The 23,395-nt window shown below is 38.9% G+C and overlaps 1 protein-coding gene across 3 annotated transcripts in view; it reads right to left on the bottom strand.

Moving 5' to 3' along the window:
• The window catches only part of nav2b (neuron navigator 2b), a 121,796-nt gene that overhangs the window by 82,598 nt on the left and 15,803 nt on the right, over window positions 1–23,395 (bottom strand). For 2 of the 3 annotated variants that reach the window (XM_060885847.1, XM_060885848.1), the window contains exons 1-6: window positions 13,879–14,094; window positions 6,536–6,653; window positions 5,630–5,682; window positions 5,095–5,167; window positions 4,509–4,776; window positions 548–657 (exon numbers count right to left, since the gene is read on the bottom strand). In XM_060885847.1, coding sequence (XP_060741830.1) covers window positions 548–657; window positions 4,509–4,776; window positions 5,095–5,167; window positions 5,630–5,682; window positions 6,536–6,653; window positions 13,879–14,094 — 838 coding nt within the window. Of the gene's footprint in view, window positions 1–547; window positions 658–4,508; window positions 4,777–5,094; window positions 5,168–5,629; window positions 5,683–6,535; window positions 6,654–13,878; window positions 14,095–23,395 lie in introns of those variants that run through there. The other variant, XM_060885849.1, reaches the window with a different exon arrangement.

The raw sequence follows: 23,395 nt of genomic DNA, 5'->3' as shown, positions 1-23,395 counted from the left end.
TCTCTTTCACTTCATCTTTATCTCACTCACTCTTTAATTAAAGCTGAATCAAAGGCCAGCAAATGAGTGCATACCACAACCAGCTGCAGCTGAGAGAACATGCTCATTCTAACACACACACACACTCACACACACTCACACACACAAACACACACAACCTTCATTTACACTCTATAATTTTGCTTCTGAAAAATAGAATGCAAAAAATGGGACTCTGAATAACCCTGGAATTTAAAATACTTAAAAAAATGTGTTATGACCACACACACACAAACACACACACACACACACACACACACACACTTTAAAATCAATGCCTTCAAATGGAAGACAAACCAGGTGCTACTTAAAAGCCCATGAGTTGAAAAGCAACACAATGTTGTTTGGTTTCTAGGCAAGACATGGTGTCAAATCACACATCAATTCACAAGGTTCTAATTACATTTCCAGCTTCACTGCTTATTATGCTACCGAAAATGATCCCTGTTTATATATTTTTTTGAATAAACACTGATATTTCACTTAGCACAAGGAGGATTTTGTGTACCTGTGTTCTGCGATGAGGTTAACATCGGGGTTTTAGACTCGTCACGATGTATGAAACTCTGGCTGCGTCTGCTGTTGGATCTCCTGGGCTGGATCGATGGACCTGGTAATCTACACAACACACACCCACACCCACACACACACACACACACACAAACCCAAACAGACAAACACACATTCACCTTAGCCTCAGATCTACAAAACTTCACTAACTGTGCTCTTTTAATTTTCTTTAAAAGATCACCTACTGATGAAGCTAAAGTTCCACTGTAATGGCAAAAGACGCTCAGCAGCTTTATTTTTCTTAATGTCACCTTCTGATCATATGAATACGAACAAATCAGCCATTCAGAAGTTTCACATGCTTTACTGGACCTGAAGGCGTTACAGTAACACAGCATCACAGCTAGAGGGAGGTGGTGTACCAAGAACAGCAGGGGGATAGCGGTCACGTGAACACACACACACACACACACACACACACACACATACACACACAGTGATCTTGCTTACACACAGCATTTGTGCAGTAGGTCATGCATTATTTGGCACTGTGGAGTTTACTGAACACTGTGGATCTGACCTATTGGACGTTTTTGGAGCCGCACACAGCTTGCGTGATTTACTCTGAGACGAGCCTCTGGATGGATGAGATATAAAGATGGACATAGTGAGACAAGAAAGAGCTCAGAATAGACCAATTCAACAAGAAAAAAGAAAATAAACGTTTATCTAAAAAGAGAAATTAGAAAAGAGAAAAGACAATAGACAATAGATCAGAAATCTAACATTCTACATGTGTTATGTCTGCTGTATTTATGGAGGCGTCTGGGAAACCCCTTCATAAGAAGAAATTTAATCCAGAAGATTAGAAATTATAACTATGACCATTACTGTGTCTATCTTTACAGCAACCTTTTTTCACAGCCAACAGTTTGACAGGCAATTCAGATGGTGTCATCCATCTGCTATTTCATTCATGCCATGTAAAATGACTGTATCCATCTATCCATCCAACCATCCATCCATCCATCCATCCAACCATCCATCTTCTGTAGTGCTTATCCTACACAGGGTCCCCTGGAGTCTGTCCCACTTGGCTAGAACATCCTGGACAGTATTCCAACCCATCTCATGTCACAATCACACACACTCACACACTATTAATATTGTATAGATGTCAATCAGCTTACAGAACATGTCTTTGAATTGTTGGAGGAATCCCCTGAAGCACAGGAAAACTCCACACAGACACAGAGCTGGGGCAGGAATCAAACCACCAAATAATTTGATTGATTGATTGATTAATTGAATTAATTAATTATTAGTATATATTTATAGTATATATATATATATATATATATAATTATTATTATATAAGTATTAGTTAATTAATTAATGAATTAATCGATTGGTTAATTAATTAATTAATTAATTAACTAACTGGGGGGCACGGTGGCTTAGTGGTTAGCACGTTCGCCTCACACCTCCAGGGTTGGGGGTTCGATTCCCACCTCCGCCTTGTGTGTGTGGAGTTTGCATTTTCTCCCCGTGCCTCGGGGGTTTCCTCCGGGTACTCCGGTTTCCTCCCCCGGTCCAAAGACATGCATGGTAGGTTGACTGGCATCTCTGGAAAATTGTCCAGATAGGCACAGGTTCCCTGTGACCCGAGGTAGTTCGGATAAGTGGTAGAAAATGAATGAATGAATAACTAACTAACTAACTAACTAAATATATAAATAAATTGTTATATTTACATAAATAAGTATCCTAAGAGAGATTTACAGAGCTTTGATGCAATCTATACAGTATAATCAGTATAATAATGATTTTAACCTGATTAACCTGAGCCGACTGGTTACCGTGGCAACCTAATAGGCGACAGGAGTAAGTCTTTGTCAAAGATTTCTGAGCGTACACTCGGAAATGAGCTATCGTTCTGATCATCAGCATCCACCACATCCGTGTGTTTCATCACCTGGAGGAAAAGTCACTCACATCCTATAAGCATCATAATCTCTTTAACTCATTAACCGATCTCTGTTCAGGATAATTGGAGCGCTGAAATATTCATGGATTCATTCTGTCAGTTGTTTTTCTCATCATATTTTATTAACTGTCATTAATACTGAATGTGTATGCACACAATGTGGCAAAAGTATGTACACCCCTGACCATCACTTATATGTGGTTTTTCAGCATTACATTCCAGATTTAGTTCCCTTTTGCTCTTATGATATTCTCCTCCAACCTTAACACACCACGTTAAGGGTTCTTTCTCTAAGGTAGAGGCTGTAGGATCCATATGCGCAACAGCATTTTAATAAAAGTACACAGGCAAACGATCCAGAACAGTGAAAATACAGGCAGAATGTCAATAACCAGGAAAGCAGTCAGCATAGCGTACAAGGGCAAAATGCAGGAGACTAGGTTGAGGAAACAAAGAGTGAAGATCATATACAGAGAAACTAGGAACAAAACAACTGCTTTGTATGAAGAGGTGAGTCAGCAATACTTCTCACTGGGCTGTTGGTGTGGTTGTGGTACAGTATATATCGCTGAAATCCCGGAAGTGTCAGAACTCAGGTGAGGTTAGGGTTCTCTCTGACGTGCGAGGGAAGGGGTTCAGTCCGGTTGGTTGTTACAAAGACATTCTGTAAAACTGTGTGCTTCCAAATTGTGTGCTAACACTTTACACATATGGATATGTGATGGTCAGATGTGCACAATCATTTATCTGTACACCGCATAGCTACTATATAACAAATACGAATATAGTACTATATACTTTTGTACGTCGCTGTGGATAAGGGCGTCTGCTAAACGATGTAAATGTAAATGTATATAGCAGGATTATTGAGTTCCTATGGTAATAATGGCATCTGATAATGATTATGATCCTTAATGGGATTTGAGGACGCAGAAGATAGGGATAGGTGGAGAGAGATGATTCGCCGTGGCGACCCCTGAAGGGAAAAGCCGAAAGAAGAAGAAGAAGAAGAATGGAATTTGTTTCCTCTTCCATGATATCACACTCTTAAGGTTTTGATGAAGTTATTGTGTTGATGAAGTTAGTATTTTGTTGCCATGTCTTACTCTGCATTATTGTCATTAAGGTCAATCCTCATTTCCTATCCAAGCAAATTTTTCCCTTTTCCACATTTTCCTGGTTTAGTCTGTTGTCTGTTTCCCCCTCACAGTTTCAATGCTAAGTATCTTGTAATCAACGACAAGAATACAGTGTAAGATTGTTCAGCACGCTCTGTCAAGCCAACATCAAAGTTCATCCATTTACCTAACCGTGTATGGACCAGGTCTGTGGTGTCTGTCTCTAAGCCCCTACATAGACAGGGCCAAAATATTCAAGGGTTTGGTTAAGGCCACATGTTTGAGTCATGAGGTCAGTGGCGGTTCTAGGATTTTTCTGTAACAGGGGCCATTAAGGGGCCACATGTTACATTCAGGGGCCAAGTACAGGGTACATTCAAGCACACAAAATAATTTATTCAGTACGGTGCAAATACATTTTGGCAGTTATTCCTTTTTCCTAGGCTTAGGAACGCTCTAATAAAAAAATATGAGCCAGTAAAGTTCTTAATGATTTTTCGTTGTGAAAAATTCTCCGGTTGCTCTTCTCGTCGACGATTGATGGAATGGGGGCCAATCAGGGGCCAATCAGATTTCAGCAGGGGGATTAACCTGCATGAGGTTACCAAAGGTCATACCTTAAAGCACGCTTAGACGGGAATTCACACGCATGCACGATTTAATCTAAATAAAAAATACTCAGTAAGTTAAAATTTAGATTCTTCTGTGTGTTTTAACCCTTTAAACTCAAAATTCCCATCCCGGAATCCGCTTGTGAAAATGTGCATCCTTTGACTATAGTCACTGATACTTTGTTATGTTTAAAATGCAGTGATGTGTGTGTGTGTGTGTGTGTGTGTTTAATCTCTACATACCTGGATTGCATGTCCTCTTGAGTCTTGAGCACAGATTTACTGGTGCTGTGTGGCTCGTGCTCGTGGACGTGGACCGGGCAGGTTGGTGCATTTGAAGTGCACCAAGGGGAGTGTCCCTGGGCAGGACTGGCACTCCGGACACGGACAGTCTGGAGGATGGGGGTCACGTCGTTGGCCTGTTTCAGCGCTGCATGTTGCTGCTGTTGTTTGTAGTGTGATAGGATAAAAAACAGGCCCAGTATGGCTTTCAGATTGCCACTGCGGATCTCTGTGAGAAAATATAAATCAAATAAACAAATATAGGACTCAATAAAGGAGCAGTTTGGCAGTACAGTAATTTATTTATCCTGATGATGGATCCTAAGTGTAATCTGTGAAAACTGGAAGGGATGCCGGTCTGCTGCAGCTTTGTTATTTTAAAAGATATCTATTGTTAATTTACTAGTATTTCCACAACCTGGCCCTAACATGACTGTAAATCTTACCTGTATGGTTGTAATGGTGAAATTAGCATTAGCAAAACTTTTCACACTTTGTCTCCTTCACACACACACACACACACACACACCTACACGTATCCACTTACCTTCAGCACAGAGTCCCTTTATATTCACTCCTTTAGCTGCCAAAAAGCCGAGACAGGCATCTATGTTCTCAATCTGCAACACACACCATTAACCACATGCTATGAACCTGCAGCCATCAAACAGAAAGACGTCAGTAAGCTTCGTCCACTAGTACAGACGTGTGTGTTCGAATATAACGCTCCATAACTGCCAGTCTAGGGTAGTCAAGGGCAGATGGACCTCAATGGGACGGCTCTACTTTTATGACTTTTATTCTTAGCCCTTTCCTACTGCGAGCGAGTGAGTGTGAGTGTGTGTGTGTGTGTGTGTTTGTGTGACAGTACAACATAAATCCCTCTTTCACTCAGGAGTACAGAAGTCTGTGTGGTCCTTAACATCAAGTCCTTTTAAGATCACTTTTAAAAGCCCCTCTTTAGAGAGAGCTCTGTGTATATTAGAATGTTTGGTATCTAATCGCAGAATCTGGGGATATTTCTATTTATAGTTTGTGTTCCAGTCTTCGGTTTAAATACATGGCATAAAATCAAAGCTTACCATTTGAGAGCGGCTTTCAGGGTAGCCGTTGATATCGGCGATCTTCTCGTTAGCTTGGATGAGACAGAGAATCAAAGTGAGAGTGCAACATGGATGATGAATAAGGAAAAGAGGTGGATAAATAGATGGATGGATGGATTATTGCATCAGAAAATGGAATCATGTATAGAGATACTTGGAAATACTCTCAGGGGGAAAATAAATGGATGGATAGACAGATATAAAGGAAGAACATATGGGTGGATGGATGGATGGATGGATGGATGGATGGATGGATGGATAGATGGAAAATTAATAGATTGTTGAATGTTTGGGTAGGCTAGATAGATAGATAGATAGATAGATAGATAGATAGATAGACGATTGAATTTTTCTTAATTTTGTTGGCTTGATTTTTGTTTTTAATATGAAGAACTTTGAGCCACATTATAAATGTGTAAAATGTGCTATAAATAAATCATTAAGGACGCTTAGCACACTAATACTTTGTTTCTTGCTAATTTTTTAATTGTCAAATCTGCACCATGAACGAAACATAAAACACTTTCAGACACATTTTAAATGTAAAAAGGTGCTTTATAAATCAGACCAAACATGTCAACATGTCATAAAAATCTTAACTTGCTGACTGAAGTGCTTCCAAACCAGACTCTCCATTTAAGTGCTCAAAAATAAACCCAAACCAAACCGTTCATAAATAAACCAAAGCGGCATGGTGTTTCAGCCGAACCAAGCTGTTCTCTGTTAGTTACATTAAACAAAATAAGACAGGATGAATGCGTCTGTGGCGTCGCAACCTCCTCAAATCAAGGAAATAAAACTGAAACCTGAGACATTCTTTAAGTGAGCAATTCAACATCATCAACAACAACAACAAGAAAAATCAAATTTAGACAGCTTTTTTACCTACAACCTGGATGATCTCAGCCAGAAGTACTCCGTCTGCTATGTCCTGCTGAAGGTCTCTGATCAACCGCTTATGACCCGACTTTGCCAGGTAGTGATTTGCCCAGTCTGTGTAAATCTGTCCATTCACCAAAAGGAGAAAGTTCACCAGAAATGAGTAACACACTTTCTCTCTTCTAGACTAACAGACTGGTACAAGACGTGACATCACACACACAAACACACAGACATGTTTTTTAGCGGCTCAGCCGGTTCATTACGCTGTCCAAATAACATGGACATACTCTGACACAGAAATAAAAAACAAACTGTCTAGCTGTGATGTTAAAAGATAAATAATACTAGAATAATTGATCCTGTGATAATATTGCACCATTTTGCTCTGTACGAAAAACATGGAGAACTTGACGCCAGTGATGTGGACAATTCTGCTCTTGCTGCCAACAAATCTACTGCAAAACCTTGCTTTGACCTTGACAGTGTTTGTACTGAACGTACTAATTTAGATCCTGAATAATTTACGCTGCAATTTTCGTTGTTAATAGCCCAATAAAAATTAAATTGGATTATCCTGCTATATTCATATATACTGTATATATGGTTCTGTAGGTGTCAAACAAAATTTTCCATTAAAAAGTGGGCCCTGAGTTCCTGAGCATGAACATTTATTATTATTAAAAATAATTCTTAGATTTTTATGATATGATATGAACCCTGGGGGACCCGGTGGCTTAGTGGTTAGCACGTTCGCCTCACACCTCCAGGGTTGGGGGTTCGATTCCCGCCTCCACCTTGTGTGTGTGGAGTTTGCATGTTCTCCCCGTGCCTCGGGGGTTTCCTCCGGGTACTCCGGTTTCCTCCCCCGGTCCAAAGACATGCATGGTAGGTTGATTGGCATCTCTGGAAAATTGTCCCTAGTGTGTGAGTGCGTGAGTGAATGAAAGTGTGTGTGCGCCCTGCGATGGGTTGGCACTCCGTCCAGGGTGTATCCTGCCTTGATGCCCGATGACGCCTGAGATAGGCACAGGCTCCCCGTGACCCGAGGTAGTTCGGATAAGCGGTAGAAAATGAGTGAGTGAGTGAGTGATATGAACCCTTTGCCGGCTACAGTGATACATCGATAAAAATCCTTCAACATTTAACCACTTGTTTTAGAGATATCATGTTAATGAAGATCTCAAATGGATGTGTGGATGGATGGATGGATGGATGGGTGGATGGGTGGATGGATGGGTGGGTGGATGGATAGGTGGGTGGGTTGGTGGATGGGTGGATGGATGGGGTTGGATGGATGGGTGGATGGGATGGTGGATGGGTGGATGGATTGGTGGGTAGATGGATGGATGGATGGATGGATGGATGGGTGGATGGATGGATGGGTGGGTGGATGAATGGATGGATGGGTGGATGGACAAAGATGCAGGATGGAGATAATCTATTATTCACTCATACTATATATTTTATTCATTTCCAGTTAGTGATTTATCTTGATCAGAATCACGCTGACTCCGAAGTCTATCCCATCAACACTTGGCACAAATCTTCATCAGTAAATTTAAAATGCCAGAGTCTATTCAGCGATGAATCAGTGATGTCCAACCATTTAGTAAATGACTCATTCTGTTTTCAATAAAAGTGTGACCTTGCTTCCAGAGCACGATTGAGGTGTCTGAGCATCATATCTGAACATCCATTCCACCGTCAACTACCAGATTGAATCAACTCCATTCTGAATTACACCTAATTATTTGCTTTCACTGTACTTCACTGTACATGAGCTTAATCTTCCAGATTATTCGTAAAGTGTGTGTGTGTGTGTGTGTGTGTGTGTGTGTGTGTGCCACCTCAGAGCTTCTGCAACGCCAGGGACATCATTTAATTAAATTCAATTTAAATTTATTTGTATAGCGCTTTCAACATTGGGCATTGTCTCAAAGCAGCTTTGTAGAACATAAGAAATATAATACAAAAATCTTAATATTATCAGTGATTAATATAATATAAAAGTTCAAGATTAATATTAGACTTATATTTAAATGTGTTTTTTTTATCCCAAATAAACAAGCCTGAGGTGACTGAGGTGTCGAAAAACTCCATTAGATGGAAGAGGAAGAAACCTTGAGAGGAACCAAACTCAAATGAGAACCTCATCCTCATTTGGTGACACTGGAGGGTGTGATTATAAATATACAGTGTGACAATTGTGGCTGATTTTTATTTTAAGGATCATAGTATGCTTGCCATGGGGCCTTAAAGCAGTGTCTAGTTCTGTCATTAAGGTTTTCCTCTTGTAAGTGAGGAAAAATGAGCAGGAATCTGAACATTCAGCCAACACCAAAAGAGTCTGAATCGCAACATACCGAGTTCCACTACTATTAATTACCAATAGCAAAGTAGCTCAGGGGAAAGATGTTGGTCTATTGCTCCATATCGCAATACCACCAAAATGCTACTGCTGGGCCCTTGAGTTGAGGTCCTCAGCTGCCCAGTTGTATAAATGAGATAAATGTAATCTGCCCTGGATAAAACAATCTGCCAAATGTAAATGACTGAAAGACCTGGACAGATCTGGACACTCCCACCAGGAAGTAATGATCCAGTCAAGAGACCTAACACTTCCAGGTCACATATCAGAAAAAGTCAAACAAGAAAAAAAGTCGCTTGACTTTTTGTTTCCTCGCGAATTTTTTTTTAGGCACAACATACAGTACATACGCAGTGTTTATTTCTGAGCTCCGAGGCTCTGGAGGACTCCACCCATCCTATGAAAGAAAAAACCCAGGGTCTGGCATCGATTCTCCCCTGCGGTGCTTCTAATAATCTCCAGATCCATGCCTCAGGCCTGTGGTAGGTTGTGGTTGTGTGTGTGTGTGTGTGTGTGTGTGTGTGTGTGTGTATGTGTGTGTGGGTGTGTGTGTGTGGTTTATATGGACAGAAACCAGTGAACACATGGATTCAAACCTGTAAACCTAAGCTCTGCAAATGTACCAAGTTCATGTTTAACACTTTAACAGCAAAAGACATGGAGGCCACACATCAGTACTAGCAGTTTTTTTTTTTTTTTGGTATCCTGACTAAAATCCAAATATGTCATTATTGCCGGCTACCCTAACAGTTTCTCTCATTCCAGTATGAATGGATGATATGACATTTAACAAAACGATTAGCTTTTATGTACAGGGAAAGCAGACGGCTTTAAAAAAAAGTACAGCTTTGAGCTTAAACGGCGTCTCCCACCAAAACAAACTCTACACCACTATTTTACAGCCTCAAGTTTTCCAGCTACTTGTGCCAGCATAAAAGGGACAGAAGTGCAAAACTCAGAGCTATATATAGTGCACGGTTTTGTGTTGGAGTATATATATATATATATATATATATATATATATATATGAGAGAGCAAAATGAGTTTATTCTGGAAAATAAAAGGCCATTTGTGAGCATAGGTCAGGTTTCCACTGGAGATTGGCAGAGTGGAGAAGAAATACAGCTTGAATTTATTTCATATCATAAAATTCCCACAATTTTGGACAACACGGTATATATATTTTTATAGACATTTGGTTTCAGTGAAGCAAAGGTTTCACCAAATCGTCAAATCACACATTGAAATTAACCCAAAAAAGACATTTCTTGCTTCTATGCTAAATTGTAAAATCCTAAATTTGAACAGTCGATGTTTAGTAGTGACTAAGCACATTTTTGGAGAAATCAGGAATTCACGATATTAATCAAACTCATTAAATTCCCATGTAAATGTATGTCAGAAAGCCTTAAAAATCGAATCTCTCTCTAATACAGTACTCTCTGACTTTTGCCTTAGTTACGAGTCACATCCAACTATGGAAGATTTGAAAACACCCATTCGTTTTTTGTTCCACAGAGACCTCTTACTCAACAGTTTTGAGATGATTAATATTTTATGGAAAACACAAAACACTAAAGATTCCTTTCTATTTTTTTATTTTTTTTTTGGAATGGGAAAAATATTTAGCAAATTTCTATTGGTCTCAATTTTTCCTAGTATACCTGATCGTACAGCAATCGTTCCAGTCATTTATTAGTTTGTCCTTCCCTTGCTTCATTGCTGATTTGTTGATGGTTTGTTGATGAATAATAGTCTGAGTGATTATTTAGTACTGGTTTAAAATTTCAATTGTTTTCCCATCACTATCAATCGAAGCATCTTATACACAAGTGCCAAAACCGCACGTGTATTTTATCGGCGCTCAAACTCAAGCCGACTCAATCCAGCTCAAACTTTTATACGCATAAAGCCTCTGTTATCAATGTCAAAAAAACAACAACTTTGATTACCTTTATATTCGTGTGTTGCGTATGTTGATGAACACCAACCAGCTGTAAATGACTAAACATGTTATAGCAACTTATTACAACTACAATCCTGTACACGGTATACGCTAAAATCTTCCAGTAATACAGCTCAGCCAATGCAGTGCTTCAGCTAAAACAGATGTACTAACTCCTCCTTCTTTCCTATACAGCTGCCATTTCTTCATTCATTCATTCATCTTCTACCGCTTATCCGAACTACCTCGGGTCACGGGGAGCCTGTGCCTATCTCAGGCGTCATCGGGCATCAAGGCAGGATACACCCTGGACGGAGTGCCAACCCATCGCAGGGCACACACACACACACACACACTCTCATTCACTCACGCAATCACACCCTAGGGACAATTTTCCAGAGATGCCAATCAACCTACCATGCATGTCTTTGGACCAAGGGAGGAAACCGGAGTACCTGGAGGAAACCCCCGAGGCACGTGGAGAACATGCAAACTCCACACACACAAGGTGGAGGCAGGAATCGAACCCCGACCCTGGAGGTGTGAGGCGAACGTGCTAACCACTAAGCCACCGTGCCCCCCCGCCATTTCTTGGCATGTCTTATTTATTCAGTGACGTTTTCATGAAATGTTTTTCTGTTGCCTCTTTTTAAGGTATAAGAAAAGTAAACGTGCGCTCTCAGAGAATATGAAAGTTTTCTTGTTTCCACATAATCATTTCTTGTACAAACAATTTACGCATTAATTAGTTCGTGTCCAATTTCATAAATTAAACCCATGGTTCATTTCCTTATTGCAGGGCTCAAAAGGGTAAAGGGAGATGGGTGATATCTGGTTCTATCAATACATACCAGCTTCAGTGACATGCCCTTCTATGGATCCCATATGTAGTGGGGTACTCCACTACTAATACAGCATACAGCGGGTGTAGTAAATCCAGCACTGCCATGTGCGCTTGTGTGTTTTGTAATGCTATAATGACAGGGCAGCGGTGTAGTGTTTCATCCTCTTTACCACATGAAGAACCAAGTTCCTTGCTGCAGCAGGAGCGTAGGGCAAAATAAACACATATGCACTCACACACACTCACAATGCAGCTGCAGATTTGCTGGACTCGGTGTGTAATGAGACAGAACATCACATCTGACCAGGGTTGCCTGGTTCCTCTAGTCCTAAAAAAAAACCATTTTCTACTAGAATTATTCAGGGGTTACGAAAATAGTCAGGTCTCAGTCGTCCAGAACAAACAAACTTTCAAGATCAATTGGCTTTAAGAGGAAGAAACAAGCCTCGCTGAGCATCATGTGGTGACGATGATGTCGAAATGATGTCCATAATCTCAGATCTCCGTATTTAGTTTCCTTAATAATACATGTCTAAATAAATCAGAATTTGCTTGTAGAATCAAAGAGATTATTACAGATGTTCTATAGTGTTAAATATATAAATATATAACATTATGTCTATAGTGCATAGTGTATATTTTGTAATATTATACACAAGCTATAGAAATATAGCTTATTATGTCTATAGGAATATATAGTAATATAGCATATAATAACTATAGTATATCTATTAAAATAGCATATTTTACTTCTTTGAATGTTCTATAATAAACTAAATCTTGCCTATTTGTCTCTTAATTCTGTATGTTCTAAAATAAGCTGATTTGATTAACGTGTGAAGCTATTTTCCAAACCTTAGCCACCAGAGGGCGCTAACAGATGTTGAAATACTTTTAACATGTCAACACAATTTAGTTGTAGAGTACGATTATAGTAATCATTATTAAGGCTCTAAAGATGCAACCTATGGTACTGTTTCATGTGATATAAGGCTCTCAATTCGATACACCAGCTTATCGATGAATACAATACATAAATGTTTTAGTCTAACCATCATAAAATACTGCTTATATTAGTGTGAGGTAATAAACACTGACCGCTTATCCAAACCTACACTCGTTCTTCATAGATTTAAATACAAGAACAAGCCTCTCCTTTTTTTCCTTTTTTTTTTTTACACGACATAGCACTAGCATGCTAACGTACTATCATGCTAGTTTCAACATTCAGAAGCAAGCAGGAGCTGAAGTAAAGGCACACTTTTTTTAGCTTCCTGTTAAGTTAGCCATAAACCTAAAGCAAATATTCAGGCAACGTTTAAAAATGTATCATACTGAAATTCCACCATAGCGAAATCAGATCGAATTTGAATCGTGTGTCAAAATCGTTATTCGACTTTTATTCAATTATGGTTTTGAGTGATTTCATGACACTGAAGTTAGTTCCTGTTATTACTTATATTGTAGTAGCTACAAACAGTCAGTCACCATCCTCTCATTTATTTATTAACTCTCTGTATGTTATTAATACATACATTTTTAAAAATTCATGTCGCTAAGTAACAACAAATAAAAGCACTTTTACAAAGTGAGGACACTTGTTTTTGAAACATTTTGTTGGCTCTGACGACTGAAATGATTAAACTGACTTACGGAGAGTTCACAGAAATAGAGTAGGTGATGAAAATTTGAGAATTTGCTGGAAAATTCCATCGGACATGTAAATGTAACATGATGTAAAATAATGAAATTATTATTAACATCATTAAGGTATAATTAAAGGAAATCTGATTGTGCAATGATGGTCAATAGACAACATTCAGAAAAATGTTCACTACAGTTGAAGAAATGCTGCATCACCTGTCATATTTGATTCAAACAAAACACACACACACACACACACACACACACACACATTGGAAAAACCTAAGAGCCTCATTAAAACTTTACAACGCTTAACCAAAGCCTCAACTGCCTGCAGGTGCGAGTTAATCAGCACACACTGCTGAGTTTACGCTTCTATTACAATGTTTACGGCTCCTGACTTTTTTCCTTACTTTTTTGCATTTTTTAAAATCATTTTTTAAAGTGAGGAACGCTATTTCACTTTGATTTCTAAGATCTTTCATGAGTCACAAACTCACTGCAGAATCAACCTCAGAATCACGTCAGAATCACTTTGCTCAAACCTGTGGATCTGCAGACGTTTCGTTGGCCGTTTGGCTCTTTCTCTGCGGTGCGCCGGTGCCCTGGCTGCTTCTCCTCAGACTGGAGTGGTGTGTGAGCTTCGCACCGCTGCTTTGAGTCATCCGTGTCTGAATGTGAGCCTGAGGAATGGGCAGAGCGCTGTGCACAGGCTTGGGCAATCCTGACTTCATCTTGGGGGTGACCAAAATGGCTGGCATCTTCTTCTCCTCAACTTGTCTTGCCTTCTGCTGTCCAAATGCAGACAGGTCTGGCAGAGCTGTGCTGTGCTTTCACAGTAGCACAAGCACTCCCACACTTTCTCTGTTACACACACACACTACTTGAGTAGGAGTGGGACTTGGAGCATTCATGTGCTGCTTCAACAGCTGGTGCGAGTCAGTGAACTGCCCCTAGATGCTCAATCGCTCACACACACTCTCACACACTTACACAAACACTTACACACACAGAAGCGTCATATGGAAGCCGCCCACTTTCACACATAATCTTGACCTCTTCAGAGATTACCACAGCTCCCTAAATCGAACTCTGAGCTCACTCAGCGAGTTGTGTTTTCTCTACAGGTCAAGTGGAGCACCTGCTCCTACCGGATTAGAGACCGTGAACACTGAAACGATAACATTCAGCATCTGTTCAGATCCCAGAGAGCTCTCGAGAGGCATTCCCTACTCAAAGAGAGTGCCAGAACCCGGGAGCCACAAGCAGTGGAAACACGTTTCAAATAAAAGACTGTTCAGCAAGATATTTTAAAGATGTTAAAACCCAAGCAACTTGCACAGGTGAAGGATTTTGTAGTTCCTTAAGTATAAACAGAGATGCTCCACTGCTGCAAGTCTCCAGTCGCTGTACTGTGAAGTTGCTACTAGAATTCCAAATCAGTTTTCTTGCTGCTAAAATTGAAAAGGTTCTGGACTCTAAGAAGGAGAAGCAGTGTGTGCTCTTTGACACGGATCACACTAAAATCTGTCTTCACTCGCATCGGTAGTCGCCACACAGAGATTTCCATACTTGCGTAAACTTTGTCGTGAAGCTGGACAGTTGTCGATGGTGCAGCCCATTTTGACAAACATCAACAGCACACACTTAAATATCTCTTTAATACCACAGACTCTCAGAGCATCTTCAGCATCGTACTGCAGATGTTGAAGGACCTCAGCCTCATCAGAAAGTATAGATGGTTTTAGCCCTTCTTGTAGACTTCAGAGTTCTTAATCCAGTCCAGTTTATTATTAATGTGAACTCCAAGGTATTTGCAATCATCCACAATGTCCACAAAAGACCCAAGCATGGACGTTTCTTTGTCTAGAAACAGCATGCATGAGGGCTAGTGGTGCTGATTTTCCGGGGTAGATCAAATGTGTGTCTAACCTCCGCCCTGAGCTGTGCTTGGATAGGCTCCCAAATTTTCCATACTAGTCCGTAAATTTTATAGACAAAAATTATTCATCTCAGGCATTTATTTCTGTCTCGCTTTTATTCGTTTTATAAATGTCAATAGATTTTGTCACAGTTTATATTTAGTTATCGTCTCGTTTTGTTGTTGACAAAAATTATTCATCGGCAATTTGAACAAACACCTTCAAAGACTGGGCCAATTTATCTTAGCAAATCCACAAACCGGCATGTTTTGAGACGAATCTTGAGAAGCTGGAGAAAACTCTTAGGGAGTGTGAACTATTAACTGAATGCAGGACAGAACCTGGAACGCTTGAGCTGTGAGACAGCAACATGACATCCAGTATATTTTAGGATTTATATATAAAATATAATTCATAACATTTTTTAAAAATCCATTGAACTAGTTTGTGTGATAAGAAATGAATAAAACCCTCAGGCTGCATTACACAGTCATTATTTTCCTATTAGTTTCCCATAAACGTGTGCCACATCCTCATTTATTCCACTCATACCACAGCAGTTTGATAATGATTACAATTTTTATTCTTTCCAGAACAGTGCATCATGAACAACGCATCCATTTACAATTTAAACGTCTACAAAGCAAGTTAGTTCCTGTTATCACTTACGTCATAGCAACAGTTGTGCTTTTTTTTCCTTCTTGTTATAAACTTATCTGAAGTAACATCAAAAGGTTCAGGCTTGGCTAGATAATATTGTCACCACTGATCATGCGAGGGAAATGAAACATAACTTGGTCTTGACTTGTGACCAGCAATATTTGTCATGCTAGAACTTAGGCAATATTCCTGAACAAGAACTGTATTGAGAACTGGGATTAGTTAGATCTTGAACTAACACTGCCAACACTGTTTATGTTTTAAAGAGGTCAAGGCTAAAGCGACAATCTGATAAACGCTGATGGAATAAGTGATGCCATATCAAGTGTACTGTATGTTCCAGTCTGCCCATGACTGTGCTTTTGGCTGAGACTTGTTTGATGGTGTCATCTTGTTGCTTCTTCTCAGAATATGAATCCGATTCATTTTTGCCATCACTTGGATGGAAACATAGCATACGCCCAGACGTGGGCAGGATTAGTGAGCCATTAGTGATGCCAAGAATGTGTGTTAGGGGGAAAAAATAATTGACAATCTGATGAGCCATGGGCCTATCCACCACAGCTTTCTCAGTCAGCAAAACTGTAGTTAAACAGACATTTATTTCAATAAGGACTAAATATTTACTGCAAATTTACTTTAAGGTGCTATTTCTCAAACAAGGTTAAAAATGAACATTTGGACTTCATGTTCTTGAAACACATCTTCAGATGCACCTAAATACATCATCAGTGATGTAACCTGAGGTCCTTGGGTGTTTCGGGTCTTTCAACATCAGACACCCTCGCCCTGGCGACCCAGCCACGGCTGATCAGACCGCGACTTGTGTTCAGGTAGCGCTCGCTTGCCCCCATGGTGCTCCTCTACGGATCCAGAGCCATCTCGTGGCTTTCTCGGCTTCGTCTGTGATATTCTCGATGGCCCTGCTCCTTGTTGTTCCTGTAATGCCCAGCGCAGTAAAGGCTTTGTGGAGGGAGCACCCCACAAATCCTCTGCAGCCAACCTCGATAGGCATGCATCTCGCCTTCCAGCCCTGTGCTCGGCAGTCTGTGACTGTGATTAATTTGCTTCAATTTATTAATGAAGAATAAGATAAAACTTTTTGAGATATAAATTTTGAACTAAAACGTTCAAATTACATTTACTGGAATTGCTATGATGCATATGTCAATTATAGCCATGTTTAAAGACCAAAGTCACAGTCACACAGTTCCACATGTGCAAGTGTGGATTTTCAATATATATTTATATTAGTTTTACAGTACAGTCAATGAGCGTTTTATTGTCATTTTAAACAGATATAGCTGATAGAGTACACAGTGAAATAAAACAAAGTTTCGCTTGGACCATGGTGCTACATAAACCACATAAAGCTACATAAAACAACACAGAACTGACGATTTAAGTCCTAACCACCATCCATCCATCCATCCATCCATCCATCCATCCATTTTCCATACCAATTATCCTGCACAGGAATCCAGGAATCCATCCTGGGCACTTGGCAGGGAACACGTATTTGGACTGGGACGAAACTAGAGTTCCCAGATGAAACCTGTAAAGCACGGGGAGAAGATGCAAACTCCATGCACACAGAAATCAGACCTCAACTCCAGAGGTGTGACGCAAACATGCTTACCACTAATCCATCATTCATCTGCCACCAGCAGGTGTGCTCTGTCGGAGGGAGCGGCGTAATGTCTCTCGCCTGTCAATCACAGCAACACCAGCCAATCATGGCAATCTGTGAGCTCATATACTGTATGTAATAAAGAATTGCACACTCTAGGTGTGTTGTTGGACATAGTGAAGAACATGTTAGCCTTCACCATCTCCAACTGGTAGTTATGCGATAGAGGAGATTTGGGTGAGATTTAGCTGGTGAAAAAATTAGTGGAAGAACCTTAATCCCACTTTAATCCCACTTTATAACCATGGTTAAGACATTTAAACTTGTAAAGCGAAGGATGTATTTATTTAGGATGTTTAGATCAATATGTGCTTGAATTATGTCTTTCTTTCTCTGTATTTAAGGAAAGATGTCGGCTAGAAAGCACTCGTTCATGCCCCGATAGCCTTCTGTAGAACTTTGGGAGGATAAAATTGTGGCTAAGCAGTGTTTTTTTCATGCCTGTGGACTTGAAATCAATAACCCCTGCTGAGTTGAGGGAGCAGTGCCTAAAAATCATCATGTTCACTCGCTTTAACCTTTTAAAAAAGACTCATTTAAAGCAACTAGAGGTCGTAACATTTAAAGAAGGTTCATTCTTGGCAAAGAGCTATGCTAGTATTCTTGCCTTACACAAGATTCTGAGAAAAAAGAAAAAGTGAAAGCACACACACACACAACTCAACAAGAAAAAAAAACTTTCATGTCTGAAAGCCTTCTAATTCATTTGCCTTATTTGTCTATTTTAGATAATATATGACAGGTCATTTCCATACAAGTGATTTGCTCAAACCAGAAAATTAGAGCTGTCAGTGGTGGCAATCATTGGTGCCTTTAAGGTGAGAGTGTGTGTGAGCTGAGGAACACACCGCTATCATGGATAATTTCCCAAGTGAGTATCATCCAGTCATATAAAAAAATCACCACAGGCTGTCAACCCTGTCCTCAGAAGTACATCAGAATCAGGTCTGAGAGTCAAACCGACCATGCGTTAATAAATGGTAGATGTGTTCTCTGGGTCCATAAGCAATAACAGTTTTGCTTGGTTTAAAATATATAAATATTTTAAATCGTATATTTATTAAGTCAGACAGTGAATACACTGTCTGACTTAAATGACGTCTGACCTCAAAATTTATCTAAGCTATGAAGAATGACATAAATATGTTGCTTGCTATTAGACTAAATATACAAAAACAAAATGTTCCAAATACTGTACTGTACTGTACCTTATTGAACTTTTCTATGTTATGTAGTGTTATAACCCTAAAGTGAAATTAATCCAAGTCATGAACCTACACAAAATATACACAAAAGATTAAAGAAGGCTGTCCAAGAAAGCACATTTCTATGTAATTTATGTAATATATGAGGCTCAGGGTTTATTAAAAAACTGCCTCACCAGGACATCTTTACTAATAGATGCTCCTCTAAATTGTTCATTAGTCACTTTTGTGGCAATGCATGGAACAACAAAAACAGAATGATAGATAGCAATAAGCTAAACAATAAGTATATTTCTATCATCAGTTTGTTTAAAACAGAAAGCTAATCTTTCACACAATAAAAGTTCTAAAATATTATAGTGGACTCTTGTAAAACGATTTTTTTAATCTATTTGTGTGTGTGTGTGTGTGTGTGTGTGTGTGTGTGTGTGTGTGTGTGTGTGTGTGTGTGTGTAAGCCACTGACATTTGTTAGGTTTTGTTAGGTTGTGTATCAAGTGAGCTTAGTGATAAATGCAAGTTTGTAAAAGGCAGGAATGGTATTTGACGCTTAAATGTCAGTAATTATTATCATTCCAGAATGACATGAACACAGTATAATAATGAATGACATATATTTGCCATTCAAAGGTACTGAATGAACTCATGGTCACCCCATAACCTTCATTTAATGTCCTCTCTCTGTAAAATGTAAGAATATCATTTAAATTCCCTGAGAAATCCTGCCAGGTTAACCAGATACTTGGCTAGTATTAGCAGTGAAAATGTAAGAATATAACTTAATTCCTCTCAGAAAGCCTGTCAGGTTTGTGATTTTAGATACAAGGCTAGTGTTAGTATTGAAAATGGAAGAATATAATTTGAATTTCTCTCAGTATTCCTGTAAAAGCTAAGAATATAATTGAATTTCCTAAATGTTAGGTTAGTGCTTGTTAAATATTTGACTAGCATTAGCAGAAACGATGTAAGAATATAAGCAGACTTCTCTTACAGTATATTTCTGCATGTTAAACACTTGCCTAATATTAGCGGTGAAAATGTAAGAACATGCTGATTTCAAGCCAACATAGAATAATAGAGAATAGAAAAGATAGGCTATATTTCCTGTGACATTTGACAAATACAAAATAATTAAAACCACTTGGAGCATGTCCTCAAGACCACCCAAGTATGATTAAAGAATGATTCCATCCACACCCAAATCTGTGGTGTGATCCAAATCTAAATCTACCCTCCAAATAAGACCTCCAGTCTCGGAATAAACAAAGTAGAGTTTAGATCGTAAAAATAAGGTTATGAGCAAATACGGCAAAGGATAAAGTAATAAAAATGTACCATAATGATAACTGTGGGAGGTAGGTGTAGGTTGCTAAGTTGACGTTTCAAATAAACACAATATGCAATGTGGAATCAATTTGAGCAACCAGTGACGTTAATAGAATGGGTTTAGTGGTAAAACCATATAAATACCCACTGAGGAAAGCACATTTTTGTGTATTAGTGTTATGAACCAAAATAGCGACACGTAACAGGTACATCAGAAACCGCCTAACAAACCATGAGACTTAAATGTGCTTAAATGTTTGTGCTAAATGGTCCATCAAGGCACCAGTTTATATTAATAGTGTGATTCTCATACTGTTCAGCTTAAATTCATCTAAAAATTTCTGTCAGGTTAACACAAATTAGATAGTTGGCTAGTTTTTAAAGTGAAAAATGTCTGAATATATCATATACATCTCAGAAATCCTGTCAATTTAGCACATTAGCTTGATGGTTTTTGATGCTTACGAATTTGAATCCTCTCAGGTTGGGACAGGTTAGCTTGTTGGCTAGTCACAGTGAAGATTCATGACCATGATTTATGTATGGCTCAAAAATCATGGCAGTTTCGGACATTAGCTTTTGAGTAGCCTTAGCAGTGAGAACTGATTAACTGAGATCTTGTTAGTTAAGCACGTGTTAAATACTTGGCTAGTACTAGCACTAGCACTAGTTTTAGTAGGGACAATCTAAGAACAAGACTAAATTCCTCTCAGAAATCCTAGCAGGTTATAATATATTACTTTGTTATCCTAGCAGTAAAGATATATGAATGTAAAAAATTCCTCTCAGAAATCCTGTCAGGTTTGTGCCTGTTAAATGCTTAGCTAGTATTAGCAGTAATAGTTTAAAAATATAAGTAAGTTCCTCACAGAAATCCTTTCAGTTTAGCTGATGTTACCTAGACTTCATTCATGGATATGACTTCAGTTCCTTTCAGATTAGCACAAAATTTCACTACAGACTGATTGTAATAATAAAAATATTAAGCAAGGCTCAAAGGCTCATTTCTAAAATCAGTGAGGTGTGAAGATTACAAATGCCAGTCGTTCATGTAAATCAAAGCTGATTAAAGAGGCACCTCTCAGACAAGAGTGTGTGAGACGAGGAACAGGCTACAAGGTCAGATAAATCCTCATGTGTGCACTGTCAGACAAAAGTGATCATTTCCTGTTCTAAATATTAATACACTCAGAGACCATGACGGTGACCCAGATGATAACCATTATCTCTATTGGTTGCTGATTTTCTGTAATGGTTTGCACACATATGACCCTAGCTCATCTGATAATGTTCCAGTGGAAGTCAATGGTGTGTGTTTACTGATTTAATGGTGACTTCAGTGGATTAAATTAACTTTGCAGCTTTAGTGATGCCATTCCTGTTATGTTTATTTTAGATAGCATTTGGATAGCATCCAGCAAACGAGGTGTTGCACACGTTTATGATAGCAACCCACAAATTCTACACACAGCGCACATTCCATATTTAACCGCCCCATCAAATGAAATTATGCCTTATTTTGATGGCCTGTGAAATGCTTCGGGTTGGTGTGGGAGCAGAAAATAAAAATGACCCTCTATTATTAGCATCTAATTTCTTGTATTTGCCAATGTTATTAATATGTTAAGTGTAAAATCATCCACATGATGATGTGATTTAGTATATTTCCTCATCTCCTTTTGAAATAAAGTCCTGGCTGAACCACTAGCAGCAATATACATGATTCTGGAAAAGTAATACCCAAATCAATCCCTTTTATATTTTGTAAAAACTGGACATGTTGACGATGACCTAGATTCTGTCCTGCTTGGTTTAATGATTTTCTGACACTCAAGCTCTTCATATATATGTATGTGTGTGGAAGTGTGTGGAAGTGGGATGGTTGATTGGTTGGTTGTTTGGTTGGCTGAACGGTTGACTGTTTGATTAGGAAGTTTGTTGGTTAGATGGTTGACTGGTTGGTTGGTTATTAGGTAGGCTGATTGACCGGTTTGTTGTTTATAGACAGCTCTTGTATGCATTATCTGACACTACCCTGTGGCACCACTGGCACATGCTGACCTTATGTCCAGCAATATGAAGGCCTCTTGATCAGCTGAACCCTGTTAGTGACAGGCTGCAGAGCTTTAGGATCCAGAGACAGAGAGAGATACGGTATCTTAACAGATTAGTTAAGGGCCAGAGAGATCAGTAAAGCCCTGTCTAAATCTGAAATAATTAAATAGGTGAAAGAAAGAAACGGCTACTAGGAGGATTCGAATTTTGGCTGAAAATGACTTGTGATAGACAGAATTCTTAATCAGTAATTTAATTGTCTGTTGGTTTAATTTTGATTAGAAATGCATGTAAACAATCTTTGAATAACAAATATACACAACCATTAATTAACACAACATAAAAGCAAAATATTATTTTTGTTTTCCTATCAGAATAAAACAAAAAAAAAACTACAGCATTAAGAAGAAGAAGTAGAAAAAGAAGAAAGGAGAAAGACTCAAAGAAAAAACAATGAGATAAGTAGAATTAGTATTAGAATAAGTAGTGTCTGCTTTGTTCAAATATATAGAAGAGACATGGAAGTTCTCACCGCATTCTAGCCTGCAAATGATCTTCAAGTGATCTAAGTGGTAATCAATAGACTAAAGGTATTGGCTCCTTCACCCATATTACAAGTGATTATTATTTGTATTCATGTATTCAATAGAAAGATTGGCTTATGATAGGTTAGGCTTGAAAAGTTGCACCATCTAAATGAATCAGGATCCTGGATCTCTCTGAATTGCAGTCCCTCCATGAATTGAGTGACTTTTAGTGGCTGCTTCAGAGGAAGTGAAGTGCCATCAGTAGAGAGGATATATAAATAGGAGAAGATAGCCGAGCAAAGCCAAGCAGCACGTGAGGAGTCACTGGCCCGGAGGAAATAGATGTGCAAACACACACACACACACACACACAGAGAAACAGTATAGGGCTCTGTTGAAAAGATTAGACAAGACATCCCTGAAAAGAGGGTTGCACATCACTCGTTCTCAGTCTCAAGTCCAGACACCATAACACTCTCGGTCTCTCCTTATGTAGTAAATAAAGTAGGCTACGTGAATCGAGTCGCCCTCCAAACCAGTTGAGACACAGCCAACCACAGCAACTTTATATAAGGACTTTCAAATTCATTAAAACTTAATTTTTTTTAAATGTAGGCTATTTCCAATATCCACAGGCAGAATGCACAAAAAGCTATATTAAATTTTAATGAATTAATC

The sequence above is a fragment of the Tachysurus vachellii genome, chromosome 13 (assembly GCF_030014155.1).
Source record: "Tachysurus vachellii isolate PV-2020 chromosome 13, HZAU_Pvac_v1, whole genome shotgun sequence".
Classification (NCBI taxonomy): domain Eukaryota; kingdom Metazoa; phylum Chordata; class Actinopteri; order Siluriformes; family Bagridae; genus Tachysurus; species Tachysurus vachellii.
The sequence above is the reverse complement of the archived record's forward strand: the minus strand, read 5'-3'. Positions and strand labels throughout refer to the sequence as shown.